This window comes from Nycticebus coucang, chromosome 5, assembly GCF_027406575.1.
Source record: "Nycticebus coucang isolate mNycCou1 chromosome 5, mNycCou1.pri, whole genome shotgun sequence".
NCBI classification, from domain to species: domain Eukaryota; kingdom Metazoa; phylum Chordata; class Mammalia; order Primates; family Lorisidae; genus Nycticebus; species Nycticebus coucang.
Genome location: NC_069784.1, coordinates 47572339 through 47591677, shown reverse-complemented (window position 1 = coordinate 47591677; position 19339 = coordinate 47572339). Strand labels below are relative to the sequence as shown.

General features: G+C 44.7%; 1 protein-coding gene across 1 annotated transcript in view; it reads right to left on the bottom strand.

Moving 5' to 3' along the window:
- Window positions 1-19339, bottom strand: part of PTGFRN (prostaglandin F2 receptor inhibitor) — a 77677-nt gene that overhangs the window by 3797 nt on the left and 54541 nt on the right. The window contains exons 6-8 of the mRNA XM_053591239.1: window positions 16551-16970; window positions 7713-7820; window positions 1665-1970 (exon numbers count right to left, since the gene is read on the bottom strand). Of these exons, the coding sequence (XP_053447214.1) occupies window positions 1665-1970; window positions 7713-7820; window positions 16551-16970 (834 nt within the window). The remainder of the gene's footprint in view (window positions 1-1664; window positions 1971-7712; window positions 7821-16550; window positions 16971-19339) is intronic.

The window sequence follows — 19339 nt, the reverse complement described above, 5'->3', positions numbered from 1 at the left end:
TGAATGTCAACTTGCTTTTTAGGGTTTTGGCAGGAGATTGATTTTTAAAAGTCAGTATAAGGGCACTGCACATTCAGCAGCAGATGCATCCTTAAAAAAACTGCATAAATCAATTCTATGCATCAAATAACTGAAGTGTACTAAGGGAGCTATTTTAAGTAACACTATAGTAAATTATCTAGCAAAGTGAATAATCACTCCCTTACTTATTTGGTAAATCTGGGTTTTCACATGCAGTTACTTTAAGCAAGGAATTTCCAAAACACAAATAGCTTATAGATGATTTAAGTTTCAGAAATGCACAAACACCATTAGATTCTTCTACCCTGGAAATCCCATCTTCCCTTCCCCAAAGTATCAGTGCTCCTTGGGTGACCCTGCCACACTGCTAGGTGCCTTACATTTAACATGGTTTAATTTTCAAAACAGCCTTACGAGATGGGAAATGAGCAGAAAGGCTAAGTGATCTGTGGAAGCTGGGGCTCCAATTTCCATCTCCCCCAAACTGACGTATCATTAGGGAAACACATTCAAAAGGCTTCTACAGACCCCAGAGGCTCTGGAGTTCTCTCCACAGAGGTTTTTCAATTAACATTTACTTTCCAAAGGAGACACATATCTTGTGAACATGTTTCTTTGTTCTCTGAGCACTCTGGGCTGCTTGGGGAATACAGCTGACTGTCTGGCTAGGTTGACCTAGTGGTCAGCATGGGCCAATGAGGGCAGGAGCTCCCACCTTGGGACTCCACAAAGTATCCACTCTGTGGCAGAGACTCCAGGAGGCACCCCCCTTCTCCAAAAAGCAAAGCCAGCAGGAGAGTAAGAGAGCCAGGTAACCAAGCCACAGCCACACCTGCTGACTGAGCCCTTCCTCTCCAGGCTGTCCTCTGCCTGCCAGAATCCCTATCAACCCCAACCCTAGCATAGAGTAAAGTGGGTTTCTAGAAAATTTATCAAATAGGCAAAGGCTCCAAAATTTTCTTAGTAGACCAGGAGCAGTGGCTAACACCTGTAATCTTAGAACTTTGGGAGGCTGAGGTGGATAAATTGCCTAAACTTGGAAGTTCCAGACAAGCCTGAGCAAGAGTGAGACCCTGTCTCTAAAAAATAGCCAGGCATTGTGGCAGGCACTTGGAGAGCCAGCTACTTGGGAGGCTGAGGCAAGAGGATCGCTTGAGCCCAAGAGTTTGAGGTTGCTGTGAGCTTCGATGCCACAGCACTCTACCCAGTACGACGGCTTGATACTGTGTCTCAAAAAAAAAAAAAAATTTTTTTTTTCTAGTAAATCTTTTGTTTTTTTTTTTTTTTTGAGACAGTCTCTCTCTGTTGCCTAAGGTTAGAGTGTCATGGCTTCATAGCTCTTGCAACCTCGAACTCCTGGGTTCAAGTGATCTTTCTTGCCTCAACCTCCCAGAGTGCTAGGATTACAGGCATGAGCCACTATGACCAGCCAATTTTTCTAGTAAGTCTTAAAAATCATTTCCTGATGGTGTCACCAGTCTATGACAGCGAGTCTGGGAAAATAGCAAGGGCTGCCTGTGCTCTCTGTGGTGCGGGCCCAGGACAGGTCTAGAAAGAAGGCAGCATGGGCTGTGGCAAAATGGCGCACACCTGGACCTGTCAGCTGCAGCCTGGGCAGAGAGAGACTAGTGTGGCATTCTTACCATCCATCTTCACAGTTATAAAGATGGGCTTGGAGTGGATCTCTGCCTCCTTCTGCCAGGAACCTGTTGGTGACTTCACCCAGGGAGTCACAGAACAGTAGTAGTTGCCAAAGTCCTGGTCCTCGGAGCCATGCACTTGCAGCAGGAACTCCAATGCACTCACACGCTCCAGGCTGAGGCTGCTCTTCCAGTCCCTCTGGGCCGTGGTCACGATCCCCTTCCGATCCAGCGAAGACAGGAGGACAGGAGCCTTGTCCAGGCCGAAGGAATGCACAGCAAACCAGGACACATCGAAGGCCATGTCGTCTACAGATTACCAAGTCAAAACCCTGGGGTCAGTGCCATGGGCAGAAGTAACACACACAGCAGCCGAGTGTGCAACCCTGACTACGACAGCGTGTGGGCCCTGGGTCTCACTGCGTCCCCACAGCAGCCCTGTGATGAAGGCACTGTCATACTGCCCCCCTGTTCAAGGTCATGCACCCAGCGGGTAGTCCAGCTCCAGAGTTCCTCTTAACCCCTCTGCTGTCACCACTCAACCTAAGGAGTCAAGGGAAGAAAAGTCAGGGCCCCAAACTGCCTCTCACGGAGAATACGGTACAGAAAACTGGTACGCAGTCACGTCACTTGCTCTCTCCCCCAGAGAGAATAGGTCATTTGACATCTCAGGCAGAAAACCCAACACAGAAGGACACTAAATACAGTTGTATTGAAAAAAGGTACGTAAAACAAATTGTACAAAATTTAGAGTTGTAAACAGTTTACATTTTATTGCTCACTGTGGTTTTTTTTTTTCCCTTGCACAAGTGCCCAAGTTCAAAACAAAAGGAAAAAAATGTCAAGCTGAGAAAACTGAACACAGTTTAACAGTCCCAGAGAGTAACACTGCTGAATCGTAAAGTACTCTGCGAAATTAAGGTTCTAACAGCCTCAAAAAAATTAATGTGGGCATAAGAGAAAGAAGCCTTTGGCACAAGTGGCAATTCTCATGGAATGTGAAAAGAGAACAGACACCAGAAGCCCTTGACCTCTTCCATCGACTGCGACCCACCAATGTCAGCTGTGCCGACTGAGGTTCCCCCAGCACGCAACAAAGGACTGTAGACACAATAATTATCCACAATCTACTTGAGAAGGTTTTTTATACTAATGATAAATACCATATTTTTGTTGAACAAAAGGTAACATTTATTCATTTAGTAAAAATACACTAATAACCTCAAAGAGCACATTATAAAGCAAATAAATTACTTTTAGATGCCTACATGTTAAGAAAGAATATAAGCAAAGCCAAAAGCAACAATTTCTATAAAATTATCCAAAGGAGAACTCCTTTTCAGCTCACCCTAACAATGTAGTGTCTTTAATTTTTCTCCCTTACTGACCCACTATGGCCCTTGAGCATAAAATTTTCTTGTTCCCAGCATCTCTCCAAGAAGACCAGCTCCCTGGAGGCACAGGGAGGGCTGTAAACTTCCTCACACCCTCATGGCGCCGGGGCAGAGTGGGCACCAGGGTCATTCTCGCATACTCAGGAAAACGCTTAATTCAGAGCTGCCATCACCTGCAGGTGCCAGATGGTTACTGAAGGCCAAGAGTCACAACTGTCTTCCCGCTACTTGCCACCTTACTAGGTGGGAGCCAGCCTCCAAGGCCAGGATGCCGGGCTAGAATCTCAGCACCGTCACTTATCTACTCTGTGACCTCTGGGAACCACTTAAGCTCACTGAGACTTAGTTTCCTCATTAGTAAAGAAAAATGACACGCTGGCCTCATGGCTATTATCCTAATTCTCAGGGAGACCAAGACGGATGGATTCCTTGAGCTCAGCAGGTTAAGACCAGCCTGACCAAGACCAAAACCCTGTCTCCACAAAAAAACTATAGAAAAATTAGCCAGGTGTGATAGAGGGCGCCTGTAATCCCAGCTGCTCTGGAGGCTGAGGTTTGCCTGACCTCAAAGGCCTGAGGTTGCTGTGACCTATGATGACACAATGGCACTCTACCCAGGGTGACAGAGTCAGACTGTCTCTAAATAAATAAATAAAATAAACTTTAAAAAAGGCTCGGCCCTCGTAGCACAGTGGTTATGGCACCAGCCACATACACCAAGGGTGGCGGGTTTGCCCCCGAAACAACAATGACAACTGCAACAAAAGATACGTCGGGCGTTGTGGCGGGCGCCTGTAGTCCCAGCTACTTGGGAGGCTGAGGCAAGAGAATTGCTTAAGCTGAAGAGTTCGAGGTTGCTGTGAGCTGTGATGCCATGAGGGTGACATAGTGAGACACTGTCTCAAAAAAAAAAAAAAAAAAAAATGCTTTAAAAAATAAAAATGACATAGCACCCATGGTTAAATTAATTACACTTCTAAAAATGCTCAGAACAGTAGCTAGAGCACAGTTAAGTGTTCAGTAACAGCCGGTCACCACGATAACATCAGCAACAGAGTTTAACCGCAGGGTCCTGCAAACAGACGCTGTGCACAGGAAGGGCTCTGCCACCCGCAGCTCATCCTACTGAAGCCCTGTCCAGACTGGCTGGCGCCCTATGGCCCCAGCGGCTGCAGGTGCTGGCTGCTAACATCCCCGCACTACCTACCTATGCCCTTATCCACAGGCTTGGCTCCACTAAAGGAAGCCACCTCTTGGAGGCTGGGAAATACCTCACTCCTTGGCCACACAGGACAGCCACTCAGGACCCCCTTACCTCAAGCTGGGCAGCACTCTGGCTCAGCTCGTGCTCCATGAGGAGTTAGACTTGCTCTCGAGTCACAGCTCCGCCTTCCCCTTCTCCGCTCTGCCTCACAGTTCTGGGGGTGCTCCTTCAACCCGCCACGTGCACACTCGCCCCTGTCTCTGCTCAGGCTGCTGCCCTCACCCCACTCACACGACACGTCCCTCACCAGAGAGAATGCCCATCACAGCCCGTGGGGGTGTGGGGACCACTGAATTGTAACTTGTGTTTAATTTTTCAGAATCTTCTACACATACAGTCCAAGAATACAAAGTTCTGGAAAACTGTGATCTGAAAGATAATAGCCACGTATAGCTTTTGCAACTATGCTTGGGTGAAAGACTTATTAAGGGCACAAAAGCAACAGCGAGCCCGGGTCTCTACTAAAAACAGAAAAAGCTAGCCAGGCGTTGTGGAGCACACCCGTAGTCCCAGCTACTCAGGAAGCTGGGGCAAGAGGGTCACTTGAGCCCAAGAGTATGAGATTGCTGTGAGCTATGACACTACAGCACTCTATTTAGGGTGACAAAGTGAGACTCTGTCTCAAAAAGGGGGAAGGGGCAACTGGTATCACATTCATTTACGGAGAAATAGCATTTAAAGGATTTACCTTTGTATATATTATAAATTAGTTTTAAGGGCAAAAATAATATTACAATGTAGAAAACGGATGCCCCCTTTTTCCTGGTGGTCTCTTCCACTTTCACCTTCATTTCCACCTCTGAGTCCCACTCTGCATTCTCGGTCCCCCACATCTCAAGTACAGTGATGGTGCCTCATTCCTTCACCCCCATGAACACATCGAACCACCTCTGCTTGTTTGGATGGGTTTCTGTCTTTTCCCTTTTTGGTAATTTCCACAAACTCCCCTCCTTTTTCCTATTTTTAAAGATCAGCCATGTTCAGCTTCTCTAAGAGAGCCAAATTTGCTATCAATCAACTAGCCCAGGGCTCAGTAGACCACAGCCTGCAGGCTGAGTCCAGCCTACCACCTGTTTCTATAAATAAAATTTCTCCGAATACAACTATACCCATTTGATTAGACCATGGCAGTGTTGGGTAGTAGCCAGAGATCATTTGGCCCACAGAACCAAATATGTTTCCTACCTGGGTCCTGTACAGAAAATATTTGCTGACCTAAACCTTTAACTGGAAGTCCTGCAGGGGCCAGCCCTAGACAGGGGTCCCTAAGCCTCTGCCCAGTCCCTGCTTAGTTGCTATCTCTGGATTCACTACAGGCCACCCTGCCTTTGCTTAGATTTCCCAGTACACAGAATGAACACCTGTTTTTGCTTTCTTCTCCAGGACTGCACTCCCAGTGGCCTTCGCACAGGAACCATGAGCCCTGTACATTCTGGCCTAAGGAAGCGTGTGGGGACAGTCTACTGAGCAACAGAGACACCCTAAGTGCATTCAGTGTTTTTTTTTTTTTTTTTTGAGACAGAGCCTCAAACTGTTACCCTGGGTAGAGTGCCTTGGCATCACAGCTCACAGCAACGTCAAACTCCTGGGCTCAAGCGATTCTCTTGCCTCAGCCTCCCAAGTAGCTGGGACTACAGGAGCTCGCCACAACGCCCAGCTATTTTTTGGTTGTAGTTGTCATTGTTGTTTGGCAAGCCCAGGCTGGATTTGAACCCGCCAGTTCTGATGTATGTGGCTGGCACCTTAGCCGCTTGAGCTATAGGTGCTGAGCCAACATTCAGTGTTTTTGCAAGCCCTTAGAGTTGATGAATGAGAGAGGGACATCAACCGGTCACTGAATGGGGCCAAGCAGAAAAGGAGTAAGACTGATAGGTCCCACGACTCTGAGGCATCCTGTTGGCAATGCTAATATTTTCTGCAAAGAAAAGATTTACAAGATTTCCTAAGAACTCTAACTACAATACTGCTCCCCTGGCCATCTGCTACTCCCTTTCTCCATATTTCTTCACAGCATCAATCACTACCTGCTATTACATGAGGTCTGACAATAGAGTTCAGGAACTTGCCACTGTGCTCTTACATTGGCGGCACTATACAAACAACTCAGTGGGGTTTCGTGACCTTGGTATACCAGTGTCTCACAGCTGTGTCCGTGTCGATGTGTGGTGCTGTCTTGCTGAGTGGCGTTCATTACTGTTGTTACATGTTTGCGTGTGTCTCAGAGTGTCAGAGCTGGAATTAGGGCAATGAACAAACATTTGTAAATTTCTTGTTAGAGTCAGCAAGAGTGAAAGTAAAATCAGGGATATGTTAGTACAAATTTATGGGGATAGTGCCAAGAAGAAAATGGATGTGTACAAGTGGATTAAAACATTTTTCTGAGGGAAAGAAAGGGTCACTGATGAAAGTCAGGACAGTAAGTAAGAAGCAGAATTGATATAAAGATTGCAAAAATTCATCCAATTGTGCATCAAAATTGTCAGCCGACTATGAAAAGCATAGCAGACTGAGTAAACATTGATACAGAAACAGAAAACTCTGAACTGAAAATCTTCACCAACAACCCAGGGCTCTTGCATCGCGATAATGCACCAGCTCACACAGCACTGTGTGAGGGAGTTTTTAGCCAGTAAACAAATCACCGTGTTGGAACACCCTCCCTCCTCACCTGATCGGGCCCTCGATGACATTTTTTCTTTGCCTGAAGATAAATGTCAAAAGGAAGACATTTTGATGACATTCAGGACATGAAGGATGATACAAGGACAGCTTTGATAACCACTCCAAAAAAAAAAAAAAAAAGAATTCCTAAATTGCTTTAAAGAGTAGACTAGGCAGTGTCATTGGTGCATAGCTTTGGAAGAGGAGCACTTCTAAGGTGACTGTTGTAACATTTAGCAATGAGGTATGTAGCACGTTTTCTAGGATGAGTTCTAGAACTTAACTGTCAGACCTCGTATGGCACTTTACTTCTTGCCTGTGTCCTTAAATACTTTGCAAGCTCCATGAGGGTAGACTTGGAGCCTTTTGCTCACTCCCCTGGTCTTTGCATCTAGAGCAGAACTTGCACATCAAAGGATCACAATAAACATCTGAGTGAACATATGACTGAAAGATACAGGAGAGGGAGCTGGCCCCTGCCAGTGGGCTTCGAACCAGCCAGATCACCTTGAAAACGCACACTCACAGTCTGGATGTATTTCCAACTCATCTTGCAGATAGATGCATTCATTCAATGTGTAATTATTAAATACCCAATAAGTGTAAGTGCTGAGCCAGGTAGTCAGGGAGACACAACCTCTGACACCCACATCTGTGTAACACTGTGGGATGACGTGAGAAACATTTACAAAAAGCAATGTGGGGAGGGCGAAGGGGAGGAGAGACTGGTACCTGGATCCAGAGCTGCTCCTTCAACAGTGATGATGCAGAACAACTTGATCAGATCTCCCCGGATGACTGACGGTGTGTCTGAGTGCACAGAGGCATTGAATAGAGGACCTGGAAGAAAGTAACGCTGGCCTCATTATTCTCTTTCACACTTTTGTCAAACTCCATCCTTGGCCCCCCAACCGGTGTCTAAATGTGGTTCCCTTTTCTGGGAACTGGTCTAGAAACTTACAAAATAGGTGTTCTGAGGTCGCCTCTCTCATGTTCAGAAACATGTGCATTCGGCGCATCCAAAAGAGCCTCTTCATCTCAGGATCACAGCCCAAAGGGAACTATGCCTAAAGAGATGCTTCACTCAGGCTTTTCTTTTACCTTTTCTGTGATGACCACCCCCACTTCCCACCCAGGTGTATCCTAGGCTGTTCACTTCTAGGCTGAGGTGGCCTGGCAGTCAGAGGGACAGGGACCGAACCAGGGATGTCCTTGGACTCAGTGGAGTGAGTGGGCTCCCTGCGCTGTGCGTGGGGCCCTGCTGTTAAGAGGCTGAAACACAGACATCCAACATCGATGTTTCTATGAAGTTTGGTGGGAATGCTGAAGGCACGGCTCCGGTTCACCAGGGGAAACCGAGGCAGCCTGCATATTCCTTTAAAAGAAGAGGCTACGCGTGTGTGGGGCAAGGAGTATATGGAAACTCTCAGGATTGTCTGATCGATTTTGCTGTGAACCTTAAAACTGCCCTAAAAAACAAAAGTCTAGCAAACACACACACAAACAACAAAAACAAAGAACCCTATCCAGGCGGGATCTGTATTGCATGCCTCCCTAAGAACACTGTAGGGGTAATTATTATTTTTCACTTATCTCTATATCATTCTTGGTGACAATATTTCCTAACTTTAAGCCAAGCTGATGTGAAGAGTTCAATGTTTATTCCAACTCTGAAAATCTTGGAACAGGCAAACCTGAAAGAAGTGTCTAGAACATAAATGCTATGGGATCCCTCTGGGTGCAGATTCTAAATTCATTAGGAGTTAAGATTACAGGGATCACTCAGGAGGCTGAGGCAGCAGGTAGCCTGAGTCCAGGAGCCCAGGAGCTTGGGGTTTGCAGTGAGCCATGATGCTGCTGCCTGGGCCAGAATGCGACCCTGGGAGGGGAGGAGGGGGGAGAATAAAAAGGAATACAGGTGTCGCTACTTTCTTGATCAGAATACAAGAAAAGAAAAGGAAACAGAAAAGGGAGGATGAAGGAAAAAGAAAACAGGTATCATTACTTTCTTGTTCAGATTATAAGAAAGGAAAAAAGCACCTCTGTCAAACTTTCAGAAGAAATGATCGTGACTGAGTAACTGTCCTGCCATCCAGCGAGGCAGTTAACAGAAAGGGCTACATTTGCATTCCAACACGATGACTATAAGAGGATGTCATCAGATTGCTTTGCTACTTAAGTACGTGAACACTCTGGTTTTCCTGGGAGAAAGGTGAAGGATGATTGGAGAATACGGAGCCCTGAAAGGGTGGGCACTGTCAGAGTTCTGGTTATCCAGGGAGCAGCACGAGGGCTTAACGCTGGGGGAGAGAGAACACGATGAAAGGGCAGTTCCAGGGAGTTGGGAACAGGATGACAGCAAAGCTGACAAGGGAACTCAACCTACTTCTGGAGTTCATCTCCTCCAATTAACTCAGCGGGTCAGCCCTGCTCCCTCGGGTCCTTAGACCCTGAACCTGTTCTGCCCACAGCAGTGAGGGGGGCAGGATCAGTGGAGTGCTCCATGTCGGCTCTGTGGGGACGGGCAGACTTATGCCACCACCTGTGAGCCAGGACAGGTGAGTAGTGGCCCTGGGGAGAAACGTCATGGAAGGGAACAGAACCACACCAAGGGGGGCCTTTCTCCCTTCAAAGAGAACACGAAAGGATAAAACATGAAGAAATCCTCAGGATGGATGATGTTTCTATATGCTTCATCTGAAATATAAAAGATTGATTTACCTAATTTGGCCAAAATTTGACTTCTTCTTTATGTTTACTATTTCCAGAGAAAACCCCAAAAGCCTCTTCTAGGTCACAGGTCATAGTTCTCACTTCCCCTGTTGGCTCTGGCTATCAGCAGAGCGTCTGTGCTACCCACGGGGACTGCAGGGAAAGGCCTGTGCCGTGGTGAGCTAGTCACAGAGGTGGATTTCCTTCTAATGAAATCAACAGCTCACTATTAATATGGGTCATTATCCCAGGCTTAGCAATATTTTCATTATGGTCAATTTCTGTACTAATGCTGTTTCTGTGAGAGGATTTATCTAGATAAATTCACAGACGGAGGACCACGGCATAGAGAATTCATGTGAATGACCAGAGTCACTAGGAGTCCCCCGATTCCTGGTCTGCAGAGAGCATAAGAGCCACTTAGATTTTAAACACAGACATCAACATAAACCAACTTCCAACTCTGGCCTTTAAAAACGGCTTTTAATGGCAGTATTTTTGTGAAAGCGAAAATTGCTGACCATCTGCACATCATCAATAGGTTAATGGCTAAGCAAATTCTAGTATGTGTAGAATTAAAGTTGGTATTTACCTAGAATTTGTTATAATATGGAAAGCGCTTATAACATTAAAGGGGAGAAAAAAGGTGATAGAATATACAGCCTGACCTTGAAGTCATGAAGAAAACATCCAAGGGAAAAATTCTAGAAATATGAACCACACAAATTAACAGCCTATAATAGTCTGCACAGGATTATAGAGATGATTCTTTTCCTTCTTTCTCCTTCAATATCATTTAAAGTTTTCTATATTAAAAAGAAAAATGTTTTTTGTTATTCTTTTAAAAGGCCAAAGTCTATACCAACACATTCAAATCCCGTTTTCCCTATCTATGCTTCCTGTCAGTGAAAGCCATGACTTAGTAGGACCACTTGGTCCTTAATACCAAGAGGCCCTGAAATCAGGTCACAGGAAGATGAACACTGCAGGGACCCTTGTTGTGTGTCTGGAGGTAAGCCGCTGATCTCTAGATGACCACTGAGGGGACCCTTGTTGTGTGTCTGGAGGGAAGCTGCTGAGCTCTAGATGACCACTGTGGGGACCCTTGTTGTGTGTCCGGAGGTAAGCCGCTGCTCTCTAGATGACCACTGCGGGAACCCTTGTTGTGTGTCCGGAGGTAAGCCGCTGATCTCTAGATGACCACTGCGGGGACCCTTGTTGTGTGTCTGGAGGTAAGCCGCTGATCTCTAGATGACCACTGCAGGGACCCTTGTGTGTCTGGGGGTAAGCCACTGATCTCTAGATGACCACTGCAGGGACCCTTGTGTGTCTGGAGGTAAGCCACTGATGTCTAGATGAACACTGTGGGGACCTCTGTTGTGTGTTGGGAGGTAAGCCGCTGATCTCTAGATGAACACTGCAGGGACCCTTGTTGTGTGTCTGGAGGTAAGCCGCTGATCTCTAGATGAATACTGCAGGGACCTCTGTTGTGTGTCTGGAGGTAAGCCGCTGATCTCTAGATGAACACTGCAGGGACCCTTGTTGTGTGTCTGGAGGTAAGCCGCTGATCTCTAGATGAACACTGCAGGGACCCTTGTTGTGTGTCTGGAGGTAAGCCGCTGATCTCTAGATGAACACTGCAGGGACCCTTGTGTGTCTGGGGGCAAGCTGCTGATGTCTAGATGACCACTGTGGGGACCCTTGTGTGTCTGGAGCTATGCCGCTGATGTCTAGATGACCACTGCGGGGACCCTTGTTGTGTGTCTGGAGGTAAGCCGCTGATCTCTAGATGACCACTGCGGGGACCCATGTTGTGTGTCTGAAGGTAAGCCGCTGATGTCTAGATGACCACTGCGGGGACCCTTGTTGTGTGTCTGGAGGTAAGCCACTGATGTCTAGATGACCACTGCGGGGACCCATGCTGTGTGTCTGAAGGTAAGCCGCTGATCTCTAGATGAACACTGCTGTGACCCTTGTTGTGTGTCTGGAGGTAAGCCGCTGATGTCTAGATGACCACTGAGGGGACCCTTGTTGTGTGTCTGGAGGTAAGCCGCTGATGTCTAGATGACCACTGCTGTGACCCTTGTTGTGTGTCTGGAGGCAAGCCGCTGATGTCTAGATGACCACTGCGGGGACCCATGTTGTGTTTCTGGAGGTAAGCCGCTGATTCTAGGAAGCAAACGCTTTTCAGTTTCATATCAACGTCCGTTGAGGGGATTTGGGGGAATAGCATTATGCTGGGTGTTGACTTGAAAAGCTGACGGCAGCTTTTCCTAACTAAAATGTGAACTGGCCCTGACGATTCTGTGGATTAAATAATAATAAAAACCTCAGGCAATCTATTCAACCTGGAAGCTAGACTGATTTTTATCTGTTATGGTGAGATTTAAAGAATTGAGAAATAAATTCAATACTCATTCCTCACCCAGAAATAGATACAAAAGGTTTTATGTCTCCCCTCTTCCACATAACAGTTTAAAAGAAAGATCAAATAACAAATGTAAAACAAGATGGAATGGACTCCTACAGACAGCAGAACAGGTTATGGAACAGAATCCATATAACCATCTCATCTCAACAGACACAGAAAAAGCATCTGACAACACTCAATACCTCTATGATAAAAAAAGAAAACAACACTCAACAAAGTGAGAATACAAGGAGAATTCCTCAAAAAATAAAGGGCATCTATGAAAAAACCCACAGCTAACATAATACTTAGTAGCAAACAAGATTGAACACTTTCCCGCTAAGATCAGGAAAAAGACAAGAATGTTTATTTGTGGTACTTCTATTCAATACCATATTAGAAATTTTAGCCAGGGCAATTAGGTAAGAAAAAGAAATACAAGATATTAAGCTTGAAAATGGAGAAATAAAACTATCTCTATTCCTACATAATATAATCTTGTATTTTGAAAATTGTAATGTAAGCGGTTTCAACAAAATATTAGAACTAATAAACAAGTTCAGCAAGGTTATAGGATATAAGATCAATATAAAATAAAAAGATTGTGGTGGCGCCTATAGCCCAGTGGGTAGGGTGCCGGCCACATACACCCAGGGTGGCGGGTTCAAACCCAGCCTGGGCCAGCTAGGGCAACAATGACAATTGCAACAACAACAACAAAATAGCCAGTATTGTGGTGGGCACCTGTAGTTCCAGCTACTTGGGAGGCTGAGGCAAGAGAATCGCTTAAGTCCAGAAGTTTGAGGTTGCTGTGAGCTGTGATGCCACAGTACTCTACTGAGGGTGACACAGTGAAACTCTCAAAAAAAAAAAAAAAAATTGTGTTTCTGTAATATAACTGAAATGAACAAGCTGAAAATTAAGAAAGCAATTCCAAAAAAAGGAAAACAGAAATAAAGAAAGCAATTCCATTTGTAATCGCATCAAAAACAATGAAAATAGGTTAAGTTTAACAAAAGCAGTTCAAAATTTGTACATTGGAAACTAGAAAACATTACAGAAAGAAATTAAAAGACCTGGGCGGCGCCTGTGGCTCAGTGAGCAGGGCGCCGGCCCCATATACCGAGGGTGGCGGGTTCATACCCGGCCCCGGCCAAACTGCAACAAAAAAATAGCCAGGCATTGTGGCGGGCGCCTGTGGTCCCAGCTACTCGGGAGGCTGAGGCAGGAGAATCGCCTAAGCCCATAAGTTGGAGGTTGCTGTGAGCTGTGTGACGCCACGGCACTCTACCGAGGGCAATAAAGTGAAACTCTGTCTCTACAAAAAAATATATATATAAAAAAAAAAAAAGAAATTAAAAGACCTAAATGAATGGGAAGACATTCCATGCTTATGCATTGAAAACCAGTATTGTCAAATGGTAACACTCTCCAAACTGGTGTACAGACTCAACACAATCCCTAGGAGTCCCACCTGTCTTTTTTATAGAAATTAACAGGCTGATCCTAAAAGTCATATGGAAATACAAGGGACTCAGAATAGCTGAAGCAATCTTGAAAAAGATCAAAGGTAGAAAGTCTTTCCAACATCTTGATTTTAAAACTAACCATAAAGCTACAGTAATCAGACAATGTGATGATACTTGTATAAAGGCAGAAATGTAGATCACTGGAATAGAATTGAGAGTCTAAAAATAAACCCTTACATTTATGATTAAATGATTTTTGACAAGGGTGCCAAGACAAGTCCATGGGGGAAAAAACAGACTTTCCCACAAATGGTGCCAGGACAACCACATATCCCCATGCAAAATATATAAAGCTGGATCCCGTCTGTATACCAGAAACGAAAATTAACTCAAAATGAATCACAGCCCAAAATAGTTAGTTTTAGCTAAAACTAAAACTGTGAGGACAAAACATAGGCATAAATCTTCACGACCTTTGATTAGACAATGATTTCTCAGATAAGACATCAAAAATACAAGCAACAAAGGGAAAAGACAGAGAAATTGAACTTCATCAAAATTTAAAATTTTGGTGATTCAAGGGGCGTCACCAAGAAAGTGAAAAGATGACCCACGGAATGGGACATTATTTTCAAATAATAATTTTTTATGGCAGCATTATGCATAATAGCCAAAACACGAAAATAATCTAAATGTCCATCAACAGACGCATGGATAAACTAAATGTGGTACACAATGGAATATTATTTAACCATAAAAATGGATGAAGTACTGATACATGCTACGATGTGGGTGGACCTTCAAAATACTATGCTACATGGAAGAAGTCAGTCATGAAAGTCCACAAGTAATTCAATTCACATGAAAGAGATGAATTTATAGTGACGCCAAGTAAACGGGTGGTTGCCAGGGTCAAAGACATGGGGTGACTTCTAATGAGAACAGGGTTTCATTTTGGGGTGATTAAAATGTTCTGAAATAAAATAGTGGTGATGGTTACACAACTCCGGATATAGTGAAAAACCACTGAATTACTACCATAAATGGAAGAATTTTATGGCCTATGAATTGTATCTTGATCTACCAGTTATTAAAAGCAAATAGACAGTAAGAGAGCCTAAGCTTTCTCTGCTCTTTCCAGTTCTAAGGACCTAAATCAATACTTATCCTTTATGAATTTAAAGGTTAAAAGATATACTAGGTGATTATTTCACTGTGTACTATAAATGGTTATAATAATACAAAATAATATTAATAAAACCCAAACTTTTTAGAGTCTAGCTTACCTTTAATATAAATGCTAATGATTCAAATTAATTCAACAAATATCTTGCGTTTGATATACTGATTCAATTAATATCTGAATTTTTACAGATGAATTTCTAACTGGAACCCAAAGCACATTTAATCTGAAACTCACAGATGATAATCCTTCACACTGATATTCTAAATAAGATTGGGGTTTAAAAACTTTTAAATCATCTTCCTGCTAAAATACACACACACACACACATACACGAAAACAAATGTGTCAGATGACATTAATGAATTACATAGATGAGTAAGCTGTATCTCTCTTTGAGAATATGCTCACCTTGTATCTATGCTATTTTAAAAAGTGGATCTTTCTGCTTCATAGCTTAAAACAGTCTACTTACCAAAGGAAAACATCATTTCAGAATAGACATAAAGAGATCCTTAATTAACTTTCTCATAAACTCTGATAACAAACCAGGCTGAGAGATAACATTCATCCACACCACAGCAGTTCTGGTGACTCAACTTATTTATAGGATCTCTTGGCCCAGTCCCAAAGCAGGTGAGGAGTAAGAGTGGGATACTTATCGCCTGTATGGAAATCATGTTCTGATTAGGTGGGTGAAGAATAGGGGTCACCATCTTCAATCCCAGAAGCTTCCTGGGCCTGGGGTCTTAGCTCTGAATCTCCCACTGTACCCCTCGGGAGGCTCAGGGCCCACCTCTCCTTTCGTATACACCACCATGTTCCCTAAAGATCTGAAATAGCTGAGTTTCAGTTTTTTGTTTTTTTTTTTTTTTTTAATGAGAGCAGGGCCAGCATGGTGGCTCACGCGTGTAATTACTAGCACTCTGGGAGGCTGAGGTGGGTGGACTGCTTGAGCTCAGGAGTTTGAGACTAGCCTGATTAAGAGCAAGACCCCATCTCTACTAAAAATAGAAAGATGAGTCAGGCATAGTGGTGGGCACCTCTAGTCTCAGCTACCTGGGAGGCTGAGGCAAGAGGATTGCTAGAGCCAAAGAGTGTGAGGTTGCTGTGAGCTATGGTGACGCCACAGCACTCTACCCAGGGCACAGGGTGAGACTCTGTCTCAAAAGAAAATAAATAAATGAATAAATAAATAAGAGGGCAGAAATGAAAACACACAGTCACACAAAAATTTATGCATGAATGTGTTCATAGCAGCATTATTTATAATAGTCAAAAACCAGAAACAATTAAATGTCCATCAATTGATGAACAGACCCACAAAACGTGGTGTTAACTGTACAACAGAATACTATTCAGTCATAAAAATACAGTACTGCGTATGCTACATCATGGATGAGTCTTCAAACATTATGCTCAGTAGTAGAAGCCAGACATGAAGACCACCCACCACATTCTACTTAGGTAAAATGCCCACCACAGGTAAATCTATAGGGACAGGAATCAAGACAGTGGGTGCTACAGAAGGGTAGGCAGGAGAGGTGGGGGTAGATACAGTTGGAGAATGCTGGCTCAGGGGCTCAGGGTATCTTTTGGATGAAATAAAAATGTCCTAAAACTGACTGTAGAGATGGCTGAACACCTCTGTGGAGTATATGAAAAACCACTGAATTATGTACCGTAAATGGGTAAACTGCACAGCATGTGAATTACAGCTTACAAAAGTTGTTTTAAAAAATAAGGGCATCTGACCCAAACCCTCCTGTTCTCCTCTGGCCTCCTCTGTGCCTCACCTGAGGTTGGGAAGTCTATCTCGATGGGATTGGAGAGGCTGGTTGCCGCTTCTCGCCAAAGGCTGCCCCTGACAGGCGACCACGCCGTCACCATGCAGCGGTACAGCCCCGCATCTGACACCTGAGTCTGGTACATTCGGTAGCGAAATTCATCCTCCTGCACTTTTTCTAACACGACACCATCCACCCGTGACGCGTCTGTCCAATTCTCCAGTTTCACCACAGAATCCTGGTCCAGGGAGATGATGTACTTGGTTTCATTGGGACTGGAGAGGTCCCCAACAGGCTTCTCGGCCGTGATGAGAACAGAGTAGCGTGGTGATTTAATATTCTTGGAAGACACTTTGCAAGTCATCTCAAATGTATTTCCTGCAGCAAAGAAGGGCTTTGGCTGCCTCGCTTTCACCACGAGCACGGAATCTGCAATGAAGCACCAGAAGGAGGTGAATTCCAACAGGATCGGTTAAAATGACTATGCTACAAACAGCAAAATGTCAAGGAAATAGGAATTTATTTGCAAACTGCCACATAATAGCACTTAGGAGAAGCTGGAAACTTGGAAAGAAAATCATGTGTTATCTGCAAGCAGGCTGAAAGCCACCATGCTGAAATGATTTAATGGTTGTGAGAAGAGAAGGAATCAATGGTGAGAATTTGGTTTTAAGGGTTTTCAGAGTCCTCGAGAAGTCTCACCAAGAAAACATTAGGGGCTCTAAGGATGTGCACTCTTGGTGAGCTGGGAAAGACAAGCTTGCAATCGACAGCGAGCCCAGGCTCTTGGCCTCACCATTTGCCTCTCGTGTGTGCTGAGCAGGGGGCAAGGCAGAAATGAGTTATCTTCGTGTAATTGTGTGATGGTAACGTTACCCAGCAGATGTATTACTAAAATGACTAAAGCATGTGTATTTATAGATCTAATCGTTTCCACTTGGTTTACACTTTAATTTCAGAAATGCTTTAACATTTTGAGAAATGTCTATGGCTACACTAACTTTAGGTTTAAGTGTATTACTCCCTGCTTCTCTGTCAAAACAATTATTCCTATACACAGACACATTAGATTCACCTTTTATAATGGCACCACATCAGGCACTTGGAAAGTTCTTAAATTCTTGTTGAATGGATGAATAAATTAATGAGACAGTCTTTTCTTATAAGATGATTAATCCTATAGTCTGTCCAGTTGTTAAGATTTTTATGTTAGGTTTCTTAGAACATTTGTGCCTTCAAACCTATTGGTGGGGTTTGGCACCTATAGCTCGAGCGGCTAAGGCACCAGCCACATACACCAGAGCTGGTGGGTTCAAATCCGGCCTGGGCCTGCCAAACAATGACAACTACAACCAAAAAATAGCCAGGCGTTGTGGTGGGCAACTGTAGTCCCAGCCACTTGGGAGGTGGAGGCAGGAGAATCGCTTAAGCCCAGGAGTTGGGAGGTTGCTGTGAGCTGTGATGCCACAGCACTCTACCCAGGGCGACAGACTGAGGTTCTATCTCAAAAAAAAAAAAAAAGCCCTATGAGCAGAACATGCACATTATACTCTCTCCAGAATCACTGATTTCTGAGGTGCCACTGAGCCATCACATTCTTTCTTGATTCTCCCATGAGTTTGATTCTGTTTGTTAACTAGGCATGTACTTGTTGAGAGCCTTCCACATTTCAGGTGCTGGGAATAGGATGGTAGACAAACATGTATAGACACACACTCTTCATATGCTAGTGGAAGAAGATAAACCAAATAAATAAGTAAAACATACAGTATGGCTAGATGGTGATCAATGTTTAAGAGAAAGTAAGTCAGGCAAGGAAGAAACAAAGTTTGGGTTTGTATGGGGGAGGGGTATCATAATTGTGGATAGAGTGGCCAGGGATGTCCTCACTGAGAAGGCAATATTTAAAAAAGAATTGAAAGGCTGGTGTGGGGGCTCACGCCTGTAATCACTCTAGGAGGCTGAGGCGGGTGGATTACTTTAGCTCAGGAGTGCAAGACTAGCCTGATCAAATTCAAAATCCTGTCTCTAAAAAGTAACCAGGCACTGTGGCAGGTACTTATAATCCTAGCTACCAGGGAGGCCAAGTCAAGAGAATAGCTTTGAGCTTGGGCTCAAACTGAGCCTCACTCAGCATCACTCAATTTGAGGCTGAGTGAGCTATGACACCACAGGACTCTACAGAGGGCGACACAGTAAGAGTCTGTCTCAAAAAAAAACAAAAAAACTGAAGGAGGGGCGGTGTCTGCGCTCAGTGGGTAGGGCACTGGCCCCATATACCGGGGGTGGTGGGTTCAAACCCGGTCCCAGGCAAACTGCAACAAAAAAAAAGCCAGGTGTCGTGGCGGGCGCCTATAGCCCCAGCTACTCGGGAGGCTGAAGCAAGAGAATTGCCTAAGCCCAGGAGTTGGAGGTTGCTGTGAACTGTGACGCCACAGCAGTCTACTGAGGGCCATAAAGTGAGATTCTGTCTCTAAAAAAATAAAATAAAAAAACTGAAGGAGGTGAGGGAGCAGGGGCTGACCATCTCTGGAAAGGCACTCTGGGCAGAGGGGATAGCAGGCGGAAGGGAAGTTACAAGGCAGCAGCAGGGCTGGCACATGTGAGGAACCATGGGGAGGGCAGTGGGTTCCAGGAAGAGCAGCAGGCGAGGTCAGACGGTAACGGGCCAGTCAGCACAGGACATCCAAGGCCACCGAAAGGACGCTAGGCTTTGCTCTGAGTGAGATGGGCAAGCTTCCATCATGTGACCTACATTTTAACAGAATGATTGCATCTGCTGTGTGCAAAAGCAGATG